This window comes from Thunnus maccoyii, chromosome 17 (assembly GCF_910596095.1).
Source record: "Thunnus maccoyii chromosome 17, fThuMac1.1, whole genome shotgun sequence".
Taxonomy (NCBI): Eukaryota; Metazoa; Chordata; class Actinopteri; order Scombriformes; family Scombridae; genus Thunnus; species Thunnus maccoyii.
In genome coordinates this window covers 10,907,887-10,930,606 of record NC_056549.1, presented here as the reverse complement: position 1 = coordinate 10,930,606, position 22,720 = coordinate 10,907,887, and the positions used below count along the sequence as shown (strand labels likewise).

Below are 22,720 nucleotides of genomic sequence, written 5' to 3'. Positions count from 1 at the left end.
CTAACATCCAATAGCACCAGGAAACGAAGCCTGGACATCGCTTTGAGACAGGAGGGAGAGCATTTGAGCGTTAATAATGCTTTGCTATGAGACACAAAGGGACTGAATGAAAGAAAGAGAGCTGTTTCAGTTTTCTTTGATTGGGTGTCATTGAAGGTGTGTCACCCTGAAAGCGTCTGCATATGTCTGTGTTTGTATATTTTAGTGGGAAAACAAAGGGTGACAGAGGCTTTGGAAACAAAAGGAACAACCCTTGCAAGAGAGGAGCATTTGGAAGCATTAATTGTTGAAACAGTAGATACAATATTAACAACAATTTTGATAATTGATTTATGTTTTAGTGAAAATTCAGTCAGGAAGATTGTCTTTTTGCATGCTTAGACCTGTAGTTTTATTTCTCATACCATCCTGCCATTCACATTTTTCACGCATCAGCTGTTCACATCAGCTGGTCACATCTATCCAATAGCACAGCGACAAGCCTCCATTGTTAGTCTCTCATCTCGCTGCTGTCTTTTTGAATATGTTTCTCTCTCTCAGCTTTAGCGCGTTCATGCTGCCGTTATGCGCGACCCTCCACCTCCCCATCACCGCCCAGTCTTCGCAGATTAATCATCAGCTTCATCACTTCATCAGCCTATCACTCTCAGCAGAGTCATCAACCACCACCACCACCAGTATCTGGAACTCCATGGTGGAGATTTATCTTGCTGCTGCTCAGGGCCTGATGCCCCCTTGATTACAAAATCTCCTGTAGAGTCTAAGCGCCAAAGACCTTCTTGACAAGACTTAATTATCACTATATCATCTGTTAGAATAAACAATTTTCTTTACTTCATTCACTTGTCTCTTCCAATTGAAATACACTTATTCGCTAGCTTGCTGAGAGTTAGATGAGAAGATCAATACCACTCTCATGGCTGTTAGATAGTTAAATATGAAGCTACAGCCAGGAGACAGTTAGCTAAGCTTAGCATAAGAGTGGAAACAGCGCTAATCTGCTCTGTCCCAAGGTAAAAAAAAATCAGCCTACTAGCATCTCTCAAGCTCACTAACACTTTTTATGGTTTTTTGATCGGTGTAAATATGTCTCCTAGTTGTAACTTCATATTTAACTGTCAGATATGACAGTGGTATCAATCTTCTCTTTTCATTCTTGTCAAGAAAGCGAATGAGGGCATTTCCCAAAAGATCAAACTATTATTCTACATTCATTTATTGAGCAAAAATGCCAAACATATTACTGTAAGTAATCAAAAAAAGAAAAAAGTCAACAGATTAATATATAGAATAAATAGAAATTGTTGCAGCCTTAGATTAATTTTGTTTACCTCTAACACTACAGTGAAGTTTACTGATCGTGAAACATCACATCTGAGAATAACAGTCAATCCGCCCCCACATTCAGCCTGCAAGACACTGGTTTTCATAAGTTACATAAACAAGAGGGTGGAAAAACTGTGTCCTGTGTTGTGTTTTCTCTCTGAAGGTGCTGACAGAGAGAGACCTGTCCTTCCTTTCACCGAGCAGTCCTTTGTGGGACGACCACAGACATGGCTCCAATTATAACAGGCCAGTCTCTGCCAAATCCCTGAATAGGACTTCCATTACGCCTCACTTCAACATATTTCATAAAGGATCCTATCTTGCCAGGTGACTCAACCTGACAAAAGAGGCTCTTTGGAAAGTAGCCAACTAATGTAACAGCTAAAAAGGACAGTTAATGGTGTATTTTCTTGATAAAAAAAAGGCCAGCCTTACCATTAGGAAGAACCTACTGTCCACTCATCAGAAATAACAATGGCCTGCCCTGACATTTGCAGCTCCCAATCCAAATTAATATAGTTAAAGGTATTACTTCATGTGTTTATAAGTTCTTATTTGGGGGATTTTATACAATTGACTCTGGTAATGTGGTAATGTGATTTTTTTTTCCTACGGCACTCATTAAAAATAAAAAAATTCCCAGAACAAATGATGCTATCATTATGTTGTTAGAGTATAAAATTATCAAAGGACAAGAACGCTTTGAGGCTGTGTAGGGATATAAACTGAGTTTCCCTTACGGTTTTACAATTCATTTACCTTCAAAACTACAAATGACCCTTTCACCAGAAGCTTCACTTTTAATTTAGTGATTCTCTTTTTAAGCTCCAAGTTCAAAACGGAAACTCTTCATCATCGTACACCGTTAAAGAAAAGGTTAATTGTGTTTTGTTGCGATGAGGAGCTTCATGTCACAACAATCATCCTTGAAGAGGAAACTGAAACTGTTGTGGAGTGAGCTGAAATGAACACGACGCAGGCCGCCGCCAGCATGATCTGTGACAAATACACACTCTTGAAGAGACGTAGCCAGACAATGGAGATTGATGCAGCGAGCAGTCCTGGCTTTTTTCTTCTGCCTCTCTGCCTCAAGTCCTCTTTGTCTCTTTCTCTCCAACTCACAAGCACACATTCCTGCATGTACACACACACACACACACACACAGGATTTACAAAACAGGATGTCACTGTTCAATCCCAGTCCTGTACTCAAACGTTCACACAAGCCTGAAAATCACTTGTATATTGGCCCGAATACGACTTGCGTATTAGCGAGTGGACGGGATCTGATGCAAGCCAGTGAACTCCGGACCTCCATTCTCATCTGTGTCCTTTGTCGTCCCAGAGCACGCTCAGTCCTGATGTGTGCAACCAGTTGAACACAGCCACTCAACCACAGCGGCTGCATATCCAGAGCAAGTCAAAGGCGTCTCATTTCCACTGGGCTCTCTTATAAACACGCAAGTGTTGCATGAGCAATACAATACATACAGAACAAACAAACTGCGCTATCTGTTCAAAGGAGGCAATCTTCTGTGTTTTCCCAAGATTCATATGAATAATGAAAATGTACTGCACTATATCATAGAAGGGGAAATACAGAAGTTACTAGATACCACTTGATGTCAAAGAGAATTCAGGTTAAAAGCAAGGCAACACCAGAATGTTTTTCGTTAATATACATCAAGCAGTCTCTCATACTAATGTTTGCAGTGAAATGAGCAGAAGAAATGTTTTTTGTTCTTTGAAGGAAGTCATGCTGAAATAGGCCTCAGAGGAGAACACATTGCACCTGTCAGTAGTTGCTCAGGGCAGCAGTCAGCGTCTGTCGTCCGCTACATCTCTCTCCATCCCCCCATGCATCCTTCTGGCTGATATGCACATGTAGTCACGCAGCTACAAAAAAAAACACGCAAACACACCCAGCAAAGCAAGGACATCTCTTAAACCCAAATTCAGTACCATTTGCAAGAGCATATTTTACTCGTCCATAATGTGTTACCAGAAGAAAAGGCACATGCGTGTGTTTTCACACAGAAACCTGCACACACTCAAATGGACACCGAGCTGTGGTCATTTCAGCTGAGTGGGTTTGTTAGCGATGTGAGGCTAAACATGGGCACGCGCTCTATTGAACACACACTTGTGAGTCAGTGAGCGAGTATGTGTGTGGGTTTTTTTTTTTTTTTTTCCTTTCATATAGGGCTGGGTTTTAAGCATCGGGTTGTCCATTTTTCACACTAAAGCAGACGCATACTCCTATCTGCTCAGAGCAAAGCAAATAGATATGACCGTTCATGTGTCATTTATTTGATGCCACCGTGGCACTGAATCATTTCACACTCACACACACACACACACACACACACACAGTAAGAGGCGTTAGTTGTCGCTGACAGTAGTGGAATGGGAAATGCTCAGTGGACATTTGTCATCTGTGTCAGAGGATGGCGGCCTCCCGGCTGCTTCTCTGCTGCCTCTGACAGATCTGAGAGGTTCCCTGTTAGACACATTATCCCTGCCTTTCACCAGGCTCAAAAACCTACTCACATCCACTGTCCACCTGCCTGAATATGTGTGTGCAAGTATGTGTGTGTGAAGTTTTTTTTTTTTAAGATCTGGGCTGTGCTGCATTGTTTAGCAGTATATGCATGTTGACGTGGCTGCTGGGCATGTGCATCCACTGGCACTGAGAACCTGGTGTGCTTGTGTACTGGGTCAATGTGCAAGCTGCAGACCATTAGAGAGGTGAAGCCACAAGGTGTTACCTGGATTGCACATCAGAATACAAGCGGATAAACATATGGACTCCTTATTAACGCTCCTTGTCCAGAGAAAATTGGAACAGGGAAAAGTATGTGTGGACGGTCAAACTAAAAGTAGTGTCTCCATATGTCCTCAGACTCCAGTGGATTCCTTGCATATGTTCAGCATGTCAAAAAAAAACCTCACTGAACTCCATATTAAGAATGTGAGAAGATCACGCCGTGTTTTCTTTAAATGCACAGTAGGCTCTGTATCTTTCAGTTGGCACAGTAGCTGTTAAGATTTGAATCCATTAGACGTCGTCTCTGTTTGAAAGTATACAAGGATTGCCTGCATGAGTGGGCGAGAAGATGAAAATGACAGGTCACACCATTCGTCTGCAGGGATGGCGCTCACTTTCCCCTCTATGTGCTTGTGCATGAGAGAGTGATTGCCCAAAATGGAGAGTAGGATGCATGCCGCCTGCTCTCATGTCATTCATTGGTCTGAGTGTCGTGAGTACTCTCATTTACCTGGATCATGTCACACGCATGCACACCATATAAATGTAACCCTTTTAGCACACAGTTCATATGGCATGCATTGAGTGCATGTAGTCAGTCACTCACCATGGCCCCTAAAGAGGAAGGTAAAAGCCTGCATGCCTTAGCTTCCTCAGCTTCCATCAATATTTACCAGACTTAACACCCACGGAAGGTTTCAGCCTGTTTAAATATCAAATCATCTACTTAACCTTTGGATTAGCTTTCGAGGTACTGCAAAGTCAGCCCTCACCTCAATTTCAGACATGTAAAAAAGTGACTTATCCAGGTTTACATAAAGTAAAACGATGGGGTAATTTAATTACCCACACTGAAGAATTAAGCCTCAATTCACCAGGAAGGCACACATCTGCAATATTAATGTTAGGAGTATATGTGTATATATCTGTCACAAAAAGAGGAGAGCTCCTCCACAAACATAATGTGTGAAAACAATTTTGACAGTTTGGGTTTTGATAGAAGGATGAAGTTTGAGACAGGTGGTGAAGATGAGGGGGATGAACGGGCTAAACCGTTAAGAGCTGGTTGTAGATTTTTAATATATCTCAGCAAAGGGATCGGACTAAAGGATTATCATGGTGCAGCTGTCTTGGTAATTTGTCAAAAAGGATATGCCTCTGTCCAGCTCCCCCGTGACCCTCTAGGGGATAAGCAGTAAAGGAAATGGATGGATGGATGGATGGATGGATATGCCTCTGAAAGTTCAACCCAAAATCACATGAATTTATTTGATCATTTCACTCTTTAACAGATCCCTCTTGGCAGTTGCCATGTTCTACAATGATTTGCTTTTTTTAAACAAAAAAGCCCACCTGTTGTAGAAGAAAGGGGCCTTTGCTGTTTATAAGGTTTCTACAATCCATAAACAGATTCATTGCACAGAGTAAGCCATGGCATTTAAAAGCTTTGCAAAGCAAATACGGTGTACACCCACCTCCGAGTTAAGTATATTTACTCAGTGGCGAGTGATTTAAAAGAAGACAACATGTAATTAACAACATAGTAATTAAATACAATGAACTGTCCAGTCCAGCACAGCACACCTGAATTACAGTTGACTTAAATTTGCATAAGAGTATGTTATTAGACAAGGTGCTGCCACCACTGATAAAATTTGCATATCATGTGGGTATGTGATTGGACAAAAACTAACCGTCCGTTTCATTTCCATGGGTGAGGCGGTGACCACAAGACGCGACCGTGCAGACTCCAGCACCGAAAAACTTGAAATGTAAGAAAATTAAAAAGTACTGCGGTTCCCTAAAATCATCTGGGATGTGAAGACACAACTGCAAAGCAGTGTCAATGTGACAAGAAAACTTTCTTCTTTTTTTAAAAAAAAAAAAACACTTGATTTTAAAAGATAAACAAGAATTTTGAGTAAACAGTTTCTGCAATATTTTCTACTTGAGTAGATTCAATGGCTGGCATGAAGCAGGACTCCTTTTTCGTAAGGGTCTGACAGTTTGGATTTGAATATTAGCAGCAAGTGTGCAACTCTCTCTCATTTCCATGCCGATATATGCATGTGTGGGAGGAAGAGCGAGGAGCTGGAATGGAGGTGGCAAGAGAGACAGAAATTGAAAAAGAAGTGGGAGAGATAGTGAGTTAGAATTAGAGATGGATACTAATTCTTTAAAGTAGAGACAAACATCCAAGCATTATCCCACCACTCTGCAACCACTCAGACCCATCCACACACACACACACACACACACAGGGCGGTCCCACAATTGAATCCATGGTGGTTTATTAAATCACAGGTCAGCCTGAGTGACTTTACATTGTCTTAATCTCTTCGAAAAGATTTACAGTTAAATCAACCTTTGAACCCAACACAAATATGACCACAAACAACACATCATTACAATGCAGCGCTACAGACTTTACTGGTGAAGTCTAACCATCTGTGTATTTCTGTATTCACATGTGAATGCCTCTGTGTATACGTGTGTGTTTGTGTGTGTGTGTGTGTGGGTGCGTTTTTTGGTGGATATTTATGTGGTAGCAGTCCTTGCCTTTTTGCAGAGACCAGATGCTGTCTCTTTGAAGTAGTTTTACTGCCATTTTAAAGATGTTTGGCAAGTGGAAGAGAGACTACAACAGATGTGGGTTTGTGTTTAGCTAAGATTTGCAGATGGTACAGTGGATGCTTTTGTTTTTCTTTATTTATTTTCCACAGGTATGAGGAAACTTAACTAACCGTGTACAAGTGTGATTGAGCGCTGATTTGGGTGTGGTTTCACAGCGTGCCAAGACACTACTGCTAATGAGCACACATACACGTGCACAGAACTCCCAACACGGCTTAGTCTGTCCATCTTGCCTTCACCTCGCGACCTGCTGACTGGTTGTGCTCAGAATTCATTCGTTCATTAAAATTCTGAAAGTAGCTTGTTTCTTAAAGTGCCGCTCCACACCTGGTGACCTGTTTCCTATACTTTAGTATTCCTATTCAAGGTCATTGATCATCTATCCCTGTATGCATTGCACGAGAGAGAGAGGGAAACACCTGGGACAGTCCATGAGTGTATTGCATAGTTATACACAGAGATACACAAAATGCATGCTGTCTCCAGCTGCAGGAGACCTAAATATTTGGATGAAAACCTCACAACAAGCAAAATCCACAACAGAGAGGACCCAAGACAAAAATTCAAGCCCAGGGCCTTCTAGCCCGTCCACCTGCTGTTCCAAATGGGAGCAAGATTTCCACACACACCCAGAGACATTTGAGCACATTTATTTCTGCCGTGCCACTAAGGGCACCACCTGGCTGAAACTGCCCCATATACAGCTTTAATTTAGCTCTGAAGGTCAGAAGAGTCAGTCGTGGACCTATTTCACACGACCCGCGAATCCACAAATATGATCTCATGAGCCGAACGGACTTTAAATACAGTAGAGCAACATGGAGTTCCCTCTTCCTTAGATTGGAAATTGAAAGGTATTTTTTTCTAAAAGGGCTTTACTGTCAAATAATGTGTTTTTAAAATGTGTCAACATCCAATTACTGGCATTAATCACATTATATAATGTCATAACATGAATGTAGGTGAGGTTGTAGCAGACCTGGAGAAAAGTAGCTTGTAATAGAAAAGCAAGCCTGAAGCTTAAGTCACCTCAATTTGAGTGTGACATGACTCAGTAACTACTGGGGCATATCTCTCACTATGGGGGAACCGTAATTGGAGGTAGCAGCTTCTCTTCAGCTAGTGATTCTTCCCTTAAAGGTGCAACATATGACATTCAGCCCTACTAGACGTCAAAAAACAACTGTTTGCTATGTAAAGATAAGGTTAAGTAATGGCGTCCTGAGCAGAGAATGAAGTCACACTCCCTCTGTGTGTGTTGTTATCCGAGCTTCTCTGTTCTTCGTTTTGGAAGTCGTCCTCAACATGGCGGCAGTGGGGCTGAATGTCGTATATTGCACCTTTAAGAATATTGCAGTATGCTAGGTAGCTTGCTTTTACTCTCCTTTCTTGCTGTGTTTGAGCTGAGCTGCTGCGAGCAACCACCAGTGTTTATGTGGGTATTGAGCTGTTTGTTTGATAAACTGTTGGGTAAGCTGTGTGCGTTCGTCGGAGGAGGGAAGCAGACAGTCCCATCTGCAGGATGGCGTTTCGCTCCCAGCGAGCTTGCAGAGAAGAAATGTCATCAGCAGATTTCTCTGACCGCCGTGGAACCGTCACATCTTCTCTCCCGTCCTCTCGTCGTCTTTTTAGCTCACTTCAGTTGGCTCGTCTCGTCTATTCTCCTCTCTTGTCGTGCTACCTCTCATCCTTTCCTCCTCCTCAGTCTTCGCTTGTCTTCCCACCTCCATTCTCATGTCTTATCCCCTCCTTCTCATGCCATTCTCTTCTCTCCTCCACATGGTCCTTCTCTTCACTGTCTGATTTCTTGCTTTCTGGTCAGATGCGCCCAGGACATCGGTAGAAAACAAATGGGACACATGCCAGAGTAAAAGGCCTCAGGTGGGAGAGAGAGATGCTTAGGTAGAGTGTCAGCTTATTATTTGTTCTCCCCTGAATGATGTTTCTCTGAGTCTGTTGTTTTGTCACTCTCCCTGCGCGGCTCGGTCACGTCGCTCTGAGCCGAAGGGTCAGAGGGGTCAATCTCCACCCAGCTCTCTGTCGCTCTGTCCAAGCTTGTTTACAGCTTTTACTGTCGACATAGATGAGACTCCCATGGGAGTACACACCAGCACACATACACTTACATACACACACGCACACACAGAAGAAAAAAAAGCATTCGGCAGCCAGAGCTATAGACAAGGTTGCCCTGGCAACAGGATGTCCTGCCTCTATCTCTGAACACCTATACAGTTCAAGCACGTAAATGTATGCGCACACAGCCATAGAACATAGCATAGCACACATAGCACACAAACATTAGTTTTACTTTAGTTTAGGTTTCTCTTAGTTAAGGTTCTTTCCACACCCATGAATCTCAATGTTCACCCTCTTAAAAGCATCATCTTCATGCTCAACAGACCCTTTAAAGGAAAAGGTGCCAATTTAAAGTCATAATTGTGTAAAATCAGTTTTAATTTGTTTTTTCTCACTTGAATGTTAAAAAACTAAAGCTGGCGATGGCGTCTTGATTTGTATCATCTCTTGGTTTGAATGGCTTGTGATTAACCAGAACTGGGTCTTAATTTGGCTGCAGAAGAACATTAGCTTTCGGTTGAAAGATTTAATTTCGAGACCGAAAAATAGGAAGCAGAAGGTGGAAGTAAGATACCCCCTGCTGTTTTGTTTCGGCTCTTGCGGCGTAACCAAATGCACATGTGAAAGTGAGATTTTGAGCGGATCTCACTGAAAACTTGGCAAAACGTGATTGGCAGCCTCTTGTTCTGTGATGAATTGCTTTTAATGACTCAATTAGAAGTCTCTAGAGTTGTTAGTAGTTTTTGGAAATGTGCGAGAGTGAATAAGGCTATCATGGTGAGTACATAAAAAAAGCTGCCAGCATTTTTGGAGGATTTTGAGGATTTCTTCTCTCATCCTTCCATCTTTGCCAGGGCATTTTGTCCTGCTCTCGTGTAGAAATAGAAAACCGATGCATGCAGGGTGTCAAAATGAAGCTTTGAGGTCCTGGCACAGAAGGTAACTGATCTAATGGTCTTTCCACTATTAGGTTTCCTGACTTACAACAGAATAGGTTTTTATCAAACATGATAGTTGCTTTTCCTATCTTTTAAGATATCAAAGTTATTTGTACAGCAAAAAACATTCATAATGAGGTGGGGAGTTAATCCAACTGCGTTCCTTGTGAAAGATGTGAGTGTCTGTGTTTACTGACTTTGATCCACTGTGTTTTTATTCTGTTTAATGCTGTTCATATAAAACCTCTTTGATCATCCTTGGTAATTTCACTCAGTCTAAATTAATTTAGATATCCACAAATACTGTTTTATTGGTGCTTGCTTTTGTTTCTTTATTTTTCCCTCCGTTATGTTGTTTAAGCATCACTCACTGATAGCAGCCTTCAACCTCTAATCCTGCTTTTTCTGTTTCCCCCTCTCCTTTCTGTCTTTTCAGCATTTGTCGGAGCTGTTGGCGGTGGTGCGCCTTCCCTTCATCCATCCGTCCTACCTGCTGAACGTAGTGGACAACGAGGAGCTGATCAAATCGTCGGAGGCGTGTCGTGATCTGGTCAACGAAGCCAAGCGCTACCACATGCTGCCCCACGCACGGCAAGAGATGCAGACACCCAGGACCCGGCCAAGACTCTCTGCTGGTACACACACACACACACTCACATACAAAAACATAGGTAAACTGATGTGCATCTTTGGCCTGTATGACCCAAGAACAAGCTGCCAGTGACATGATCTGCCTCCCACCGGTGTAATTGACCCAGAACTTATTTCTGGGATCCATGCACCCACGCACACATATCCACTATTCATATTTCACTGCAACAAGGTGACAGAGAGATCAGGTCCCTACAAGACCCTCCAGGAGACCTTGCCTTGCCACTGCATTGTATTGATTTTATCCACCAACTGGAAGGCAATGGTTTAGAGCTCCATAATATTTTCCAGACAACTACAGTAAATACTTACACGAACACATGGGCAACAGATCATATTTCCAAATCTCAGGACAGATTTTTCTTTCCGCATTCAAACAAATGATTGCTGGAGCCACGTATGATTGAGTTTACCATGAAAGTTGAAGGTGGCAGACCATAACGGCTTCCCAGGGTTTGTGAGCTACTGAACTCAGGCTCTTTTACAGCAAACCCAGCACATAAACATCCCCTAACAACTTTTTAACACCAGCTAGGCACAGTCAGTTCTGTCCTCGCTTTCTAAGCAACCAGCCAACCATTCACTGTCCGGCCGACGCCAATGTCCAAGCCATTGAAGACTATGTTTGTTTACATCGTTAAAATCAAAGAATCATTCATGGAAATTGGAAAGCGCCTGCAAATTGCTTTTGGCCGTTAGATTTTTCCCTCAGGTCGGCCAGGACCTCACTCTTTCCCCCTGTAAAGAGCTGCCTAATTATAGTGTTTGCATGGTATTATGAGCCTCGCACCAGCACACCTTACTATTCAGCACAAGTTATTTTCTGCTTGGTAGAATAAAGATAATTGCCTAACAAATGGCACTTTATGGAGAGGTCAGTTTACCAGCCAACTCTGTTGTCCAGCCAGTGTGTTTACTTGCCAGTAAACAAACATTGGAGGACTTGTTTTAGGTTAATATTTTTTGAATCTTTAATTGCTTCCAATGCAGTCGCATGAGGCCCTTCATAAAAAATCATTTGCCTCTTGAGAAAAGATATTTGGGGCATTATTTGCACTCAGCATCCTTCCATTACTCATCCTCTATCCAGTAGTTTCTCTTTGTTCTCAGCAGTTTCTTGAAACATTTTCTGTCAAGGCCCATTTTATAGTGTTTGGTATGTGCATATCTTATGCGTCCTGCAGTCCCGTTATACAGGCTGAAGTTTGTATTGATTCACAGCAGCTTGTGGCTCTGTACAACAGAATTATATAAATGCATAAATGCTGCTGAGATTAATACATTCATGATGCATTATACACCGATGGCTCAGTGAATGATAAATATGTTTTCTCGATCAAGTTTTGAACTCTTCAGAATCTGAAGTTCTTTATGAACTGACTATCTGGGTCGAGAATTTTATCAGCGTGTTTGCTTGTTGGATTCATGGAGTGAAGTGTGAAAAACTGTGTGCTCATGTGTTCTGATGTACCGCACTCGGTGTACAGATAAATACAAATGCACTTTGACATTTTGTGTAGCTGTGTGCATTCCTGTAGGTCTGAGTTTTTTTGTACGCCTGCGTGTGTGCATCTGCGGTCGTGATTGTTTGTGTGCACGTGTGCCGTTCAGCCATCTGCTGCATTGGACAGGATGGGCTCCGCACAGCAGGGCGCATGGTCGTTGGGATTGCAGGGTAAACATGGGGACTAGCACGTGGCCATGAAGATAAAATAAAGACTGAGGAGGGAGAGTTTGAGGTTGTCGGGGAGCGAGGCTGGCACACAGAGGACGAGAAAGCGAAGGGACGTGGGAGAACAGGAGGAGAGGTCGGGATGTGGTCGGAGAGAGAGAGGGAGGGAGAGAAGGAGCCAGGGGGATCAGAAATGAAATTTGAAGGGCAGACATTTGATTGAGTTTATTCCTAGAGCATGTGTCTTCTTGTGTAAGCAGAAAGTGTGTGCGCGTGCACGTGTGTGTGTGCGTGCGTGCGTGTGCGTGCGTGTGTGTGTGTGTGTACTTTAAATGTGCGCAAGCAGATGGGGCACCACCTGAGCTCGGTTGATAAGTCTGTCAAGCGGAAAAAGAAAGGAAAACTGCCATCCGTGAAGCACTTCTTGCTGAGCGTAGTCAATCTGTGAATATGTGGGTGCATTATAGTGGGGGTGTTTGTGTTCATACTGTGTGTGTGTGTGTGTGTGTGTGTGTGTGTGTGTGTGTGTGTGTGTGTGTGAGGGCCGCATGTCTGAGTGCCTCATACATTCAGTCTTTTTACGACTGATAAATTTGAATGGATTGAAATGAATTTTTTTTTTTTTTTCAATCTAGAAATTTAATTTACTCTTTTGAGCCAGTGAAAGGATATTTATTTATTAATATCCTTTCACATCTAGGCTTCAATCTGTGAATCAGATGCTTGATGTTATACTCGCAGTGCAAGTGTTCCTTTATTATTTATTAATAGAGCCAGACCAATACTGGATTTCAGTATTGAAAGAGTCCAATAATGATATATTAAAGTTTTAAAAAATGTGACAGTAATACATCTGACAATGTTCATTTTTTAAAACATAAACGCATAACATAGACAAACATTTTTCATTAGAATCTCTTCAATTAAAGAGCTGTTACTGTTGAAAAAAGAAACTTGTCTGTTCTCTCTGATTCAAACCTGTTTTTGGTATTTCTGTACTGCAGTTTCTTGTCACTTATCAACCCACGTATACAACAATAGCAAAACAAATGTGATGAGTTGAAATCAATAATATCTGCCATACTGATATAGCTATTAGTCAGCTTCTAATTGTTATACAAGTTTAAATTTTAACCTGCATTAATTGCTTTTTAGAGCAGTAAGCTGTCAACACAATGCTGACATATTATCACCTTAAAAAGTTATAGAAAAAGTATTAACAAACACATTAACTTATTCACACATTCAGAGCAACATTAGCATTTATTTGGAGTTGCATTTCTGTCCACCTAACCAGCATAAGTCCACATATTCACTCTTTTTTCAGCTTCCAGTTTTGACTCTCCACCAACTCTCTAAGAAAAAATATTTGGCATTTTAGCTGCTAAATGCTCCGCTATGTTCACCAGCTGGTTGCCAGCTTTGTCTTTTTGCTGTTTGGCACTAAAGGTAGTGTACAGAGCTTTTTCCACTGAAAACAGCTGCCTGCTGCTGCTGAAAACAACCCTATGAGAGCGATGAGAATGAGAGTTTAAAACCGTAAAGTTGCGGGACATAAAAACCAAAGAAATGAGTTAAAAAGATGCTGAAATGCTCCGTACAGCTGACGGGAACTGCAAAGTCTAGTGACAATTCACTATGGTTTTCTTTAGTGTCTTCTTTCACATTATACACAGTCATTTGATGCAGTGTTAATGTAAAAATTATTGGCTAGACCAGCTTTAAATATTATATTATGACCCAGTGAAAAAAAAATCCAGTGAAATGTGAACTGGTGCGAAACAAAAAATATATGTATAGCAATGCTGGACAACATTTGGACAAAGCTCTTCTCTCTCAGAATTAACCCAAGGCAAGAGTAATAAAAGTCTGAATAGACACCATGGCGTAAAGGTTATTTTTAAGCTGCCTCTCTAACTGAAAATGAGACAGTCTTCTGTCTCGCGCTGCACCGATTTTGCATTTTGGAGTGTTTATTGAGTGGATGCTCTGCCCATTACTTTTATTAGATGCTAATTAAGTGGCCAAAAAAGATGCTCAGCATAGAAATTGTCTGTCTTTGATCTTCAAACAGGAATACAATTTTAGACATAAAGAGTTGCTTGGTATGCATGGGTTTTGTGTAAATGTGTGCATGTGGTTGGCATTCTTGTATCTTTTTTTTTTTTTTTTTTTTTAACAAAATCTGCGCACTCATTTAAATGGTACTTATTTTTACCTTCCATCTCATTTTACTTGTTTCCTGCTGCAACAGTGAACTTTTGAGGAAGGCAGGGGGGATGCAGCTGATGTCTTCTCTTAACAGCCTCCTATCTTCCTCATTTGGCCCAAAAAAAAAGAGTCTCGGGTTAAAAGTGAAAACTATGAGAACCTCATAATGAATTCACGGTGTTTCACGTACTGTATGTGTATCCGTTAGCTGCTACAGTAATTGGTTAATTAGAGTGTGGATGTGCATCTGATTAGCTATCATTAGTGTTTCCAGGGGATAATGGGGATTAAACAGCCGCTGGTGCTGCGAGTTTACTCACAAACCTTTTTTTTGTCTCAAGACATAAGATACGCTCTGATTTCGTTGGCGTTATATATCTATATGTGTACTCGTGTGCTATTAAGGAGCAGGGAAAAAGTTTTCTTTGGGATACATGCTCTGTGTGTGTGTGTGTGTGTGTACGCGTCCCAGACAAACTCATACATTATGTTCCCAATTCCTTCTCTCCACATGTGTCGCTGTGCTCGGCTCAGAGGAGGGTGGAGAGCGCCAGGGCAAACTGTTAAGTCAACCCAGCCAAGTGGAATAGCACTCAGACAAATGAGCTGTAATGACTAGGAGACGCAGGGGTCCAGCTCGGCTCACACTGTTTCTCTGTCTCGCTCGCATACACACACGCGCGCACGCACGCACACACACACACGTGCACACGCATTGTTAAACCTTTAAATACATACACTGTAGGAGGGAATCCTTAACAGTAGCTCCACTCTTTCTCAGCCTGTCTTCCTCTGCGTCCACTTCATCATCTGTAATCAAGTGTTCATGTATCTAAAGGCGGAAAATTTAACAACTACAGTAAGACACACTCAGCATCAGCAGCAGGGGCTACTGAGATAGGAGTTTTCAGCCTTGTCTCTCTGTACAAGCATTTTATCTATGTGATCATTCCTCATGCATGAATTGGTGTTTGCAGTTATAGATTACTCAGTTAAAAGCTCCCTAGAAGTTTTTTTTTTTTTCAAAACTGAGATCAGAACCCTTTGTTGCAGCAGGATTGAAGTCGCTCCCTAAATTTCTCTGGAAATGTTGATGTCAAACGTTATCAACCGTGTAGAATTCTTGCAGCGGAGGGCAAGCCAAATAAAACACAGTGTGCTTGGTTGTGTGTTGGTCTAAAAAAAAAAAAAAACTGGATTTCATTAGATCAGCCTGCACAATAGCTTGGCTTTGCATCCACAGTTTAGAGACAATAAAACCAGGGCTCTTTTGTGAGGTCCCGAAGCCTGTAGGCGTGACATTCATCTGCTCATTCACACCTCTGTCAGCCAGCGGCTCCTTGGAGAGTGGCCTTGAGTGCCACCGCCGCAAAGAAAAGGAGAACAAGATTCACACCTTGTAAGGAGAGCATAAAAGATCATCAGATGACTTTCCGCTGAAGCCTGCCACCTACTGCTTCTGGCTCAGGCGCGATTAACACTCTCTCGCTGATCGCTTCGTCGTCCCCTCAACTGTTCCTCGTCAAAACGGTGACAGTGGCTCTTTTTCATGCAATAATTGAATTTATTTGTCATCTTTCTCTCTGGCTGCGCAGCCTCGACGCTAACCATTAAGCAAGGCGATCGCAACAGGGAAGCTGTCAGCAGTTTGGAAAGACACTTTTCAGCTTTGTGTGTTCTTTTTTTATTATTTTTTTTTAATGTCAGGATTTCGTTGATTATTGTCCTGCTCTGTGTAATTATTCAGCCTGGTTTGTCTTTTGGAGCCATTGCAGCGTGAGATTACTCTGTTTCACCTCTCAAACTGGAAAAGCAGGATGCAGGAGAATGTGCCAGAAATGTCTTAATCGCTCTATGTGAAGAGTGCCCTTCAGCGGATCCTCTTCCGATTTTATTTCTGGAGTCTGAAATGGTATTTGAGGGGGGGGGGGGGGGGGGCGAGAGGGAAAAAGAGAGCGAGCAAGTGCGAGAGAGAGAAAGTTGGATGCAGCTATTCACTGGAGAATTGGAGTATGAGTTTTTGATATTCCTGCGGCTTATCAGTGAGATCTCAAGCAAACACATCTATCTCGGCACATAAATGTAACATGGAGGCAGTAAATCCAGATTAGATAACCTTTGGTCTGAATGTCTGCAGGGGCTGCAGCCAAGATTAAGGTTCCGTCTGCTTGACCTTTTGACTAGTGACTACTGTCAGCCTGAGCTACCATGGAGGGAGGAAAGGGCGGGAGAGGGAGGGAAGCGGGAGGAGGGGGGTTGCAGGTGAACGATTGCTTCGGCTGTTGCCAGAAAACTTGACTCATTCTGTTCCTAAAGCTGCAGTACGTGCTCAAACCCAAAGCGAGCAGCATTTACAAGAACACGGATCAGCCTCACCATCGCTCACACTGCATCTGGCACTTTGACCCGCTATACCTGCTGCAAGGCTCGAAGGCTGCTTCAGCTTCATCCAATATTCAACAGACAAAGTGAAACTGGTTAGAGCTTTGTCATTGCATGTGCTGATTGTGCAGATCTGTGTGTGTGTGTGTGTGTGTGTGTGGTCTGTCATAGGCTACTTTGGGGAAAAATCTCAGACTTAGGACCAGTTAACTGGGGACTGCTTGTCAAATTGGGGACAAAAGCTATGTCCCCAATTGGGAAAAAGCTGTTTTTTGGGTCAGTGGTTAAAGTTAGTCTCCAGGAAATGAATGAAAGTTTATGTAATTTCCCCAAAAGTGACCATGATCTGATATGTGTGTGTGTGTGTGTGTGTCTCTTATCTGAGTCTATAAAATTAGAATGTGTGACATTCAAATGCCACTCAAATACCACAGACTTTAAAGGTACAGTTCACCGAAATTACAAGAAATCAATTTTTTTTCCCCTCTAGTGGTATCCTGCCATATTTTTTTTTTTTTTTTTTGAAAAAGTTTTGAGACATCACCATCTTTGAGATATCATCTTTGAGATTTCTGCCACCGAACATTACATTTAAAAAATTCAACAGCAAGATCTCTTTCTAGACACAATGTCCTAGTTACTCTGAGAAATCCACAGAACAAACCGCCACAGGGCCATTTCTTCGGTAGAAAGTAGTTCCACCAAAAACTGTTCACGGTGAGATGTATGGATTATCCTGCATATTGGGTACACTGGTTATTTTAGTTTTTTGATGTAATTTTTCAGCGCTGCTCCACAAATAACATTTCATTCACCATTGTACTGGAGTCGAGGTGGAAATCTCAAAACTTGGGCAAATAAAACTGAAACTGTATCACCATCGCCAGATATCACTACGTGTAATTCTAGAGAAAAAAACGACTTATTGATTTGCAGCCTTTAATAGCGCAAGCAGATCAATGTTTTTACACTACTGTGCTTTGATCAATTTCACAAAGTAGTTTGTTAAACAGGATTTCAGAAACAAAACAGCACAGATATATCCTAGTTACAAAAAAGTACAAAAAATACAAGTACTGCATCCATTGAGTATAATCATTTATGAAATAAAACTTTAATGACACTGCAAAGCCATGGTTAGCTCGTGCCATAGCCTTATCCATGTTTTATGTGTACTTTCCAGTTTTGTGTTCAGATATCAATCTTTAGTTTGTTCACTATAAACACCAGACCACAGTTAACATTTCAGCGTGTTGAGAATATGAGTGCTGCTGCAGTTTAGGAAGGATTTTGTGGTGTTTTTTGGGGTTTTTTTTTTACCAGTATGTGGATGTATGAAGTATTTAGCATCTGACAGGTGGTTTTCTAGTATCAGAATGAACAAGTCTGTGTTTAAGAGTGATCGAAGGAGGCTCTGAGCTGATATTAGAGGTGGATCGCTTTTGAGAACATTCCAGTGCTTGAGGATAATATATTGGACCCCGCTTGCCAGAAGAGTATATTCAGTAGATGTAATCCATGTTGAAGTAGGAAGAGCTCTTGTTTTCTTAACTAAAAAGGATTCCCCATTTGTATGCAGGCTGTCTGATAAGCTGAAGAGACGTAGGCTGTAGGGTAACCCCTTTGCTGAAAACACTCTCTTTCATTTGAAAGGCTTTTCACCATTAGAGGTGACTCAGTGATATACTGAACTGACCCTTTAAATGGGGTTTGAGGACACTTGAGGCCAGAAAAAAAAATGTTTGTATTCAGTTTTTCGCTCAACAGATAAACACACATCCAAGAATGCACACATACACACTTAAAATCATGCGCACAAATAGTATACACATTGTACATCCCTGGACCCTGAAATTATTTGGGAGCCTTTGGCCCCCTGATCCTCACCATAGCAAATTAGCACCCTGAGAGAGAAGTCATAGGATTAGGGAGGAAAAGAAGCAAAAGAGAGAGAATAGAGAGAGGCGACTGAGATAAGAGGAAATGGTTATGGACCAGCAGTGAGATATAAATGGCTCTGAGCCTTGAGAGACAGACTGCCAGTGTCACTGTGGCTGTGATACCCTGTGAGTAAAAGTCTGTGCGCTTCCAGTTTTCCCCAGTCGTATACTACATGAATATATTTACGCATATATATATTTATACGTGTCACCTTTACTGAAACGTTGACATGTTTTGCTTTGTTTTCGTCAGACTAGGTAGTGTTTTTTTCATTGTCATTCAGTGTATTCCTGTGACTTATGTCTTTAATGTCTGGCTGAAAACCAAGCCAATTTCCTTCATGATATTAATAAACTTAAAGTTGAAGAAAAAACAGAGCTCAAGTTGAATCCTTTACAGATTTCTATTTAAATCTGTACTAGTCATAAAGGAGGAGATGTACAGTAAATAAAGAGAAGCAGAGAAGTTGGAGGAGGACTTTTAATCTCTCAGACAGTTTGAGATGGGAATTGTGAAAAATGCGCTGCAACTTAATATTTAGATACCAGTAACATTTTGTACACCCAGTCTACTTTACAGTGGAGGTGTTCTGCACATGAACGAACAAATCCTTAACTACGAATCTCAAGTTGAACTGAAGCTTCCTTGTCAGAAACTTTTTTAAACTGGAGCTCCCCTCACTGGTGACTGAAAGCTTAACCATAATAAGATTACCGCTTAAAAGCTTACTGAAAGACTGTGAAAGCTACAGATACAATCATGAAACAATCATGTTTGAACAGAACATCAAACTACAGATTTTTTTTTTTTTTTTTTTAATTGAATTGAACAAAACGATTTGAAACAGCAAAGTGATTTGTAATTTCACCCTCTACGGTACAGGCGTAAACTCATCTACACGCCTTCTAAAGGAAATTGCAGCTTCGTTTTTATCTTTTGTTGATTTATATGTATTTATGTTGGGTTGATTCTCTTAGCAGCAGTAGGCTGTAGATGTTAAAACTTCTCCCTTTTTTTTAGCACTTTAGGAACTCCTCATCCATATTGGTTTAAAAGTTGAGGTTTAAAATTCATAAAGTTCTTCATCGTGGAAACAGCAGTGATGAAGATCCTGCAATATTACCAGATACAAAATGGACCTTGAGGTGAGATTTTTTTTGTCAAGGTCAAGAATGAACTTTGGAGCTGGCATTTGTTGGGTTGCTACTGTAATACGAACCACTTGCAGGCAAAGAAATCTGATATTGGGAGGACAATTCTTGGCTGACGTGCACCCTCAACTTAAATCTCAACATGTAAATGTATGTGTCCTGGCAACTCCACCTAACCCAACCCGGCAATTTCCCTTTGACTTCTTCTGCAGAATATGCAAGTATGGCTGGTTAAATAAAGGTCACAAAAGGCTAAAACATTGGGGTAAAAGGTACATGAGGTAAAAGGAACAGGAAGTAGGGAAGGAAGATGAAATGGAGAGAATATCGGTAAAAGAGCAGACTGCTGCGGTTCCAGAGAGAATGAGCTGAAGAGAGAGAGAGTTGGAGTGAAGTCACCTGAGGGTTGAGAAAGAGAGAGAGAGAGAGAGAGAAGAAGAGAGGTATTAGCCGCGGGGTAAAAAAAAAAAAAGAAGAGGAATAAGGAAAGCAGGGTCACAGCATGGGGCAGAGAGCAAGCAGACACATAACAAGGTGAGATAAGACTCAGTGTGGCAGGAGGGAAGAAGAAACGACAGAATCTGTCCATTCTGTCTTCATCTTTCCATCAACCTCTCTTCTTCTGGAGTGACTGTATGTGTATGTGTGTGTGTGTGTGTTTGTGTGTTTGTGTATATGTCCTCAGTGAGAATCCAGCTTGTTCCAGCATGAGGTAAAGCATGGGCGGTGTGCTCCTGTCACAGATAGGTTTCATTTAGTTGAAGTCGAGTTGGGTGGAAGCAATGCGCAGAAATTGTCAGGAGGTGTTTTTTTTTTTGGTGCGTGTGTGTGTGTGTAAGTGTGTGTGCGCATGTCACGCTCCGTGGGTGGGCATCAACTTCAATTTGAGATTCAGCTCTTACACAAGCCTGTCTGTCCCTTAGATCACATACATTTTGGGGCTTTATTTTGCCACACAATTCATAGCTGGCTATAACTGAAACCACTTGTGAGAGAATTAATAGTTACTAAGTAAAAGTAAAACTTTATTTATATAGCACCTTTTTTAACACAGGTTACAAAGTACTTTACATCAAAATCAATATAGTGGGCTGTTTAGATTTTGCCATTTTAGTCAAGCTTAGTGCTCGCTGCTGCAGTGTTTCACCCTATTTCAATATACAAATACGCTACTTCTAAGTACAAATTAAGTTTAACTGTGGTAGCCTAAAGTCACAAACAAGGCACTTCCTGTAGAGTTGCATAGTACCCAAAAGTACAAGGCTGTACTGGTATGCGCTTTTAGAATTTATGTATCTGTTTATATATGTTTCTTTTAAACAGGGTGTTGCTCAAAGCGTGTGCTCAGTTGACTTTTTCCTGAATATAGACAGGTTAAATATATACCACAAATAAAACAAAAGGTCAGTAACAATCAGGAGGAGGCATTTTCTCCCCAAACTGCCATGGGTATAAACTCCACCAGGAAAAAGAAAAATAAGAGCTGTCAAGTCTTGGTTATCCCTTCATCCCCGACCGCCCATCTCCATCCTTTGATCCTCCATCCCTTCATCCCTCTGCCCAACTGGCATCAAACCTCTGACTGACAGCCGTCCCTGTGAGGCTTCGTTGTCTGAGAAAACTCGCACATATGCACAAACACACACATACACTCACCCACGCAGTCATCTGATCCGATGCCGTGACTCCCCGTCAGCGGTGCCGCTCTCCTGTTTTGTTGCGTTCTGACAGGCCGGTGTTGGGTTGTGTTAGCTTGTGAGTGTGTTCAGGGCTTCAGGGGTCAGAGCTGCGCAGCAGCCTCAACGCCCAGATGTGGACTCTCCCTGACGTGTCTGGCCAAGCGGAAAGCGCAGAGAACAACCCTGCACATGGGCACTAGGTGATAATAAAGACCTGCATGTGCAAAGAAGTACAATTCGGCACAGTGAGGCAGCATGTGAGATTGCTTTAGTTGCTCTAATTAGACACTGTGGGGCTTCAAGTTGGCTTGTTGGATGACTAAATGCTATGTAAAATAACAACACAAAAAATGTCTCTTTTTCAGTTTTGTCTTGTCGTCTGTATTTTAGGATTAGAGTGGAAAAATCCAATAAACAGGAAGAATCAGGAAATTTAATGTTTTGTACATCCTCCACCATGTTTTAAGATGGAATTGAATTTGATATCTTATTCTGAAAAATATGAACCTATATAGATATTAAAACAACTTTTAAACAGTCTAATATTGATTGATGTGCAGACCAAAGAAAGAAAATCCCAAATTGGCTCAGACATAGACACAGAAACTTCACCAAGTTAATTGAGGCAGTCAATATAAACAAACTGAAACAGCAAATAGGATGAAAGACAGGAGATGAAAAATGTAATCCTATGAAAGCAGGGAAAACTGTCAAACTTTTTAGAATCCAATAAAGTTGAAAAAAGAGATAAAGAGAAATAGAGTACAAACACGTACAGCAATAGCGGCACACTAATCACATGGAAGAACAATAGCAGAACAAAGTCAATATAATTAATGTGTGTGTGTGTAGGTATGGTTGGAGGCTCATGAGAGGGAAGACAAAAGAGCCTGTTCTCACTTTTTTTTCATTTTCAAAGAACAGCCGCTGTAGCTGCGACTGTCCTACAAAACCACACTCCCATTTATTAGCTGAATACCCAAGGTCTGTTGGAGGTCTTGAGGGCCGTTTGAGGCTTCGAGTCCGGGGCGTGATGCCATGGAGCTGTGAAAACGGGCCCGTGATGGGAACGAGTGCAACTTAAATCTTTTTTAGCAGCCCTCCAAGTTCACACATCTTTCACACGCTGCCAGGAAGGGCAGCGACGTGTACGACTCCTACGCCTTCTGCATTTTGTCACGATTGTCCTTTTTTTAGCTCGTGTATCAGACCTTCATCTTCGCGGTGACACTGTCACAATTTCTCCTTGAGCCATCACTTTATTTTCCATCCTACACAGAGGAACACAT

At 41.7% G+C, this 22,720-nt stretch overlaps 1 protein-coding gene across 5 annotated transcripts in view; it reads left to right on the top strand.

Annotated features, from left to right (window-relative positions):
* LOC121882639 (kelch-like protein 29) overlaps positions 1–22,720 on the top strand; it is a 218,704-nt gene that overhangs the window by 157,938 nt on the left and 38,046 nt on the right. For all 5 annotated transcript variants that reach the window (XM_042391010.1, XM_042391013.1, XM_042391011.1 and 2 more), the window contains one exon: positions 10,181–10,379. In XM_042391010.1, coding sequence (XP_042246944.1) covers positions 10,181–10,379 — 199 coding nt within the window. The remainder of the gene's footprint in view (positions 1–10,180; positions 10,380–22,720) is intronic.